This window comes from Thunnus maccoyii, chromosome 17, assembly GCF_910596095.1.
Source record: "Thunnus maccoyii chromosome 17, fThuMac1.1, whole genome shotgun sequence".
Classification (NCBI taxonomy): Eukaryota; Metazoa; Chordata; class Actinopteri; order Scombriformes; family Scombridae; genus Thunnus; species Thunnus maccoyii.
The window spans coordinates 22,932,830-22,938,829 of NC_056549.1; the positions used below are offsets into that span (position 1 = coordinate 22,932,830).

The 6,000-nt window shown below is 40.1% G+C and overlaps 1 protein-coding gene across 1 annotated transcript in view; it reads right to left on the reverse strand.

Annotated features, from left to right (window-relative positions):
• Nucleotides 1–5,157, reverse strand: part of ryr3 (ryanodine receptor 3) — a 120,698-nt gene extending 115,541 nt beyond the window's left edge. The window contains exon 1 of the mRNA XM_042390463.1: nucleotides 5,073–5,157. Within this exon, the coding sequence (XP_042246397.1) occupies nucleotides 5,073–5,120 (48 nt within the window). The 5' untranslated portion in view covers nucleotides 5,121–5,157. The remainder of the gene's footprint in view (nucleotides 1–5,072) is intronic.
• Nucleotides 5,158–6,000: the final 843 nt, after the last annotated feature.

A 6,000-nucleotide genomic window follows, 5' to 3' on the forward strand; every position in this document is an offset into this window, starting at 1 on the left:
TCCAATTAATGTCACATTTCAAAACAGTCTGCTAACTGCCAATTACCTGACACCTGCAGAAAGAAATAATCTCCCAAAAACATGCCATAGAAACTATATTGAATTTGCTTTGTTAGTATCAAGTTAGATCAGACACTGTCAAGTTTTTATTTAACCCCTGTTCATCTACACTGACATTTGACTCCACTTGTCACACCTTCAACCAACTACATCCCAGAAGTTCAAGCAATCCTACCGTCATCACAACAATCAAACCATAAGTTTTACTCTTCATCCCTTTACACTGGTAAACTATTTGAATAACCATTCAACTTCAGATAACCACTGTTCACTACCTCAAAAATATCTAACTACAGTAGCATTGAATGTGATCTTCTCTGGCTGCACCACATTTATTTGTTTAGTATTTTTGTCCATTTAGTGTAACACTTCCTGTCTTCCACTTTAAAGCTTTATGACACTGTCCATTACTTTGACATATTAAGCTTTAGAAAATGCTGTATATTGCAATGCGGTCTCTAGTTTATCCCTATAAAAATGGTGTTAAAGTGTCACAGGTCTTATGCGGCCCCAGCTGAAGCACTGCCTTTGGTGTGGTTTAGTGCCAGGGGAGCAGAGCTGTATGTGCTGTGGAAGCATCATCTTTAAAAAGGCTAAATTTATACCCCCAGAGTCCTCGCCTTGGTATGCAGAAGGCTTCCAGAACAACATAAGACTCCAAATAAGCCCAGAGGAGCCACTGGTTGACTGCGAGCCCTGATCACCAGGTTTTAAAAAGGTGAAACAGTAGCTTACCTGGACAAACAAACCAGTTTAAAATAATCCTCTGCTCTTGTCAAGTATAGACTTAGTATCTCCAAAATGTTCAGAAACTTAGAGAATGTGACTCAATTATTATTTTCTTGCCTCAAGAACCTACTGTTAATGTTAAAACATTACAGTCACCTGAAGTTAGTTGCACCAACTGTTTTAAGTTCAAATGTTACCAAGTTATAACTTCAGTGCTTACTAAAAAGAGATTTACTATGACTAAATTAAAACAGGTTGCACTGTACAACAAGTTCTTATGTAGAAATTGAGTTATTACTAAAATATTTACACCAAGTAACTGCCATGTGTAACTGTTGCATTGCTGACCGATCCAACTGACAAAACTATCGTTATCTTGCTAACGATAACAATATGCTAACAATATGACCCATTTAGATTAAAGAGCATCACAAGCAATGTGGAATATGGTCGACATATCTTACACTGTTTAATAATGATGTGAACAGTAAAGATTTAATTTTTTTATTTAACAAAAATTACAATATACCTCAAATTACAAAATGTCAATGTTAAACTTAGCATAAAAATATATTTCAGACTCATTCTAGCTTAACTGTACTAACTCTGACACACATATTTCTCCATGTATGCATGCTGTATACAAAAAAGCATTGCCAGTTAAGTTTAATACATTGTTTAGCCCCCTAAAACCGTTACTTTTGGAAGTTGTGTTACAGCTTGTGATGCTAGGATGACTTCATGTTTACATAGCTGATTAGCTTTTGATTGTACAGTGCTACCAGTGTTTTTTTAAGCAACCAATTCACTCATTACCTAAGTCTTTACTAGCTAAGACATGGTTACAAGGTGTTCACCTGACAATGACAATGCACTCCTGTGTCATAAAGCTACAATATTTCTTCATTGTTTTAGTTATAAGATTCAACAAATAAGTGACTGCACATCATTATCGGATCCCACAGCAATTACCGCTAAGTGTTCTTATAGTTAGCACACTGAGCTTGTGCAGATTTTATGATTCCTGCATATATTAAAGCCAAAACAATGTTGCTTGAATCTCCAGCGTCCTGTGCAGTACAGGCCAAAGCTGTACACTGATTCTTTTTGAAGGTAAGCCCAGCAGCATTTGTTTGGAAACTAAATACTACCAAAAAAAACAAGCCTAATCTGAGCTTAATCTTGAGCTGACAAAGCCACAACATTCCTGTCAGGTTTAATCAAAATCTAAGGAGAGTTAGAGAGCTGACCAAGAAAAGTCATTTCTCAGTGATCACAATTTTTTGCCATTTGCCACGTGTTAAGTATTAAATGTAAACATCTACAAACAGAAAGGTAGCCAACTCTATAAAGTTATGGGAGGGGACACCGTCTCCACCTTGCAGCAGAGGTGTAACATTTTCCTCCTCTCACTTGCTTTTCATTGCCGTTTCCTTTGACAGAGAAGCTCTCATCGCTGCCAGCTTTCCCAACGTTACACATCAACAGCAAGGAGAAACCGTGTCCGTGCTGAAATTGAATCACAATGCCAGGACCTCTGTCACCACCTGACAGTAGTATCATGTACAAGCATGGTTTGGGTTACAGATACAATATTAACCATTTGAAATCCATTTTCACTGAATATTTCTTATGAATATAAAGTTATTAAGGTCTTAACAGCTGGAAAATACCACCACAAGTTATCCAGTAACTAATTTCCTTTAAAACTGAAGCTAAAAGTCCAAAAACAAGGTTATAAATGTAGCTGGTAGCTACTGTTGTACTCAGGCTTATTCCATAATGTTCAACAGATTCTAATGTAATGAATTTCAATTAGCACTCTTATTTTAGGGCTTCCTGTGAGGGCACGTTTCTCTCACCACTGAAGACTGATAACAAGGCTCTGTGGCCCTCAGGGGAAGACCCCCTTCTCAAATCGCTGTTGTCATCAGATAACCAGGATGCCATTTTGACAGTTGAATCTCAGATGGGTGGCATGGGTCAGCATATCACTAGCATCACAAATAGTAAGAGCTGTTAAGTGCAGAGTCCCCGCCTGCCACTAACAACCAGCCAAGCCTTCAGGGGCTCATGTATAGATTAGCAATACTGTATATATATCAACATCTCAAAGCCATGAGAGAGTAATACACTGATGTAAGGGTTCAGCTGAGACACTTGAGATGTGAAAATGGATGTCAGAAAAGGTGATACTGTAGCAGCAGGAAAACATTTTTACCCTCCCTGATATAAAATGATAATTAGTCAAGAATATATCAGTATGTTTTTGTCTTCGAATCATGTACACAGCTAGTTTTTCTAACAAATTTTGAATGCAGGCTTTTCCAACAGTCACAGGCTACCATTGCTTTCCATTAATTTCTCTACTGTAAGAAAACCTGTAAGCACACATTGGCAGCACAGTAGCTCAGTGGTCAGCACTGTTGCCTCACAGTAAGAAGGTCTTAGGCCATCTGAACCCTGGTCCTCCCCATGTTTTCATGGGTTTCCACCGGGTGATCCAGTTTCCTTCCACCATCAAAAGATATGTAATTAATACTCCTCTAAGTGTCCCTGACCAAGACACTGTCAAAAAGAGCTGGAGTTGGTCCCTGGGCGCTGCACTGCGGCTGCCCACTGGAGTGTGTAGGATGGGTCAAATGCAGAGGACAAAATTTTGTTTCAATGTATGCAAGCACTGAGAAATGACAATTAAAAAAAAATGGTAAAGTTAATATTCTGTGATGGAATGTACTGGTAGATTTTCAACTTGTACAGAAAGGAATGACATCAGTGTTTGCCGAAACAAAATATAGCAAATTTTCTAAAACAAAGCATGTTTTGCAAAATGGTTGGTTATGTTAAATGGGGCTGCAACTACGACTATTTTCTCGATTAATCGATTAGTTGTTGGGTCTGTAAAATGTCAGAAAATTATGAAAAATGTCAATTCCCAAAATGATATCCCCAAATGTATTGCTTTGTCCAGTCCAGCAGTCCACAACTCAAAGGTGTTCGGTTTACTGTCATAGAAGACTAAAGAAACCAGAAAATATTCATATTTAAGAAGCTGGAATTGGAGAATTTTGACTTTTTTTCTTAAAAAAATGACTCAAAACATTAATCAATTATCAAAATAGTTGGCGATTAATTTAATAGTTGACAACCAATCGATTAACCGACTAATGAGGGATTTGTAGTGAAAAGGCTAAAACCACTGGCATTGTTGGACATCAACACATTTAAACCAACAGAAGAAAGTCAAAAACAAACTGCTATGACATGATTAAACTTCTTTTTTATAAATCCATGCTGAATGAGACCCATTGGGGTCCTAGAGAGAGTTTCATATTTTAAATAGGACTAGAAATAAAAATCATTTGACAATTCAAACCAAAATGCACCCATAACCTTTGAGTTATTTGCAGTTAAAATCAACAAAAAAAATCTTCTCAAATGTGTCTCGGGGAAAAAATGAAGGTCTTATTCCTAACTATGTGTCATTTTACCAGGTTATCACCCCTGCTGTGCACGTTCCCTGAGTCATAACTGAGTCTTATTGCTCTCCATGCAACACCTGGGTCACAAAGCTTCACGAGGCAAGAGAGAAGAATACGTGCGCGGTCAAACCACCGCGATAGTTATTCCCACCACACCAACATACAAGCTGTCATATCATTTACAGGAGAGCTGCTGTGCATATCCACAGAGCAGGGACACCGTAAGCAATCTGCGTCAAACAACTAAAATAGTAACCGCAGAGGCTGGCTTGCGTGTGAACACAACTTACTGAAACTCTTCTCCTCAAGCAGGAGAGAATATATCCATAAAAGTAAAAAAAAAAAAGAAAATAGTAGAGGTTAATTATGTAAAAGAGGCGAGAAAATATATGCTTTTGCACAAACTGTTCCCGAGGCAAAACTGATCGATGAAGGGTAGAAATGTGTTATGAAATAGCAACAGAGTGTTTAGTCATTTTTGTCCTTGCACCTGCAGATGAGTCTCATTGAGATTCTCCACATCAAGAGTCCTGTCGACAGGTGCGCCGTGGCCGCGGGGTGCAGCATGCAACCTGCGGCAACTTCCAAAAAAATCATAATTCATGCAGGAGAGAAACCAACATTAACGCCAGAAAATGCCATTTTGAAAGAAAAACTTCCAGCATATTCTCATTCGGATCGGTGATTTGCTTAATTGACGTGCTGTCTGCCGCCTGTGAAAGCGTTAATTGGCGATTGGAAACTGAAGTGCACGGTAAGAAAACAGCTCAGCCCGCACCCGACGAATTTATCTTTACTTACAGTTCTCAAGAACTGGATCTCATCTTCCCCTTCTCCGCCCTCAGCCATGGCTGTGAAGGAGCCTGCTCAGACTCTGGAAGCCACCACTGACTGCCGGCAGAAACGCGATGCTGTGCCTCAAGCCGATATTAGCATAGAGCTCATCCACAGCCATATAGGGCAGCCCGGCCGAGCCCCCCTCCTCCTCCTCCTCCTCCTCCCTCCTCCTCCCCTGTCCTCTCCTCTCCCACCTACCTACCCCCACATCCACCCTTCCTCCTCCCTCCTCCTCATCTTCCTCCCCCTCCTCCCTGCGCCCAGACGCCAGCAGCAGCAGCAGTGCGGACCAGCGGACGGACAGAGACGGGGCATCAGAGGACGTGCTCCCGGTAGTGGTGGTGGAGGTGGTGGTGATGCTGTTGGCAGCTGCTGCTCCTGCTGATGATGGAAATGATGCTCCACGGCTTAAATACTTCTACTTTTAAAATGTTTGCTCTGAAACCTTCTTTGCCAATTGAGTCAGCAGTTTTAACGACTCTCTGTCTGGCAGTGACGCATGGGTAGACTTGAATGGCAGCAATGGAGCTGAATGTTAAGTTATGAATGGCTCTATCAGTCTGTTTGCATCCACAGCACACCGTACACACCTCCCCTTCCTTCCATTCACACACACACACACACCTGACACTACACATTACTGCAAACTCTATGGACAGATAAACTTTACAGATATGTATTTCCATCTGTTTTGGGAGGGAAAACTACTTTCACTTTTATCAAATCAGGACTTGCAAGAAATAGGCTTTTTTTTGGCTTTGTATTGCTTATAAAGCATATTTAATGGCCTGCTTAATTGATTTTTTGCTTACATTAGGCTATATTTATACACGCTCTTATGTTATTTTGCCCACTTCCATATTTACTTACTTGAGCGTGTACTTGCTCGCTT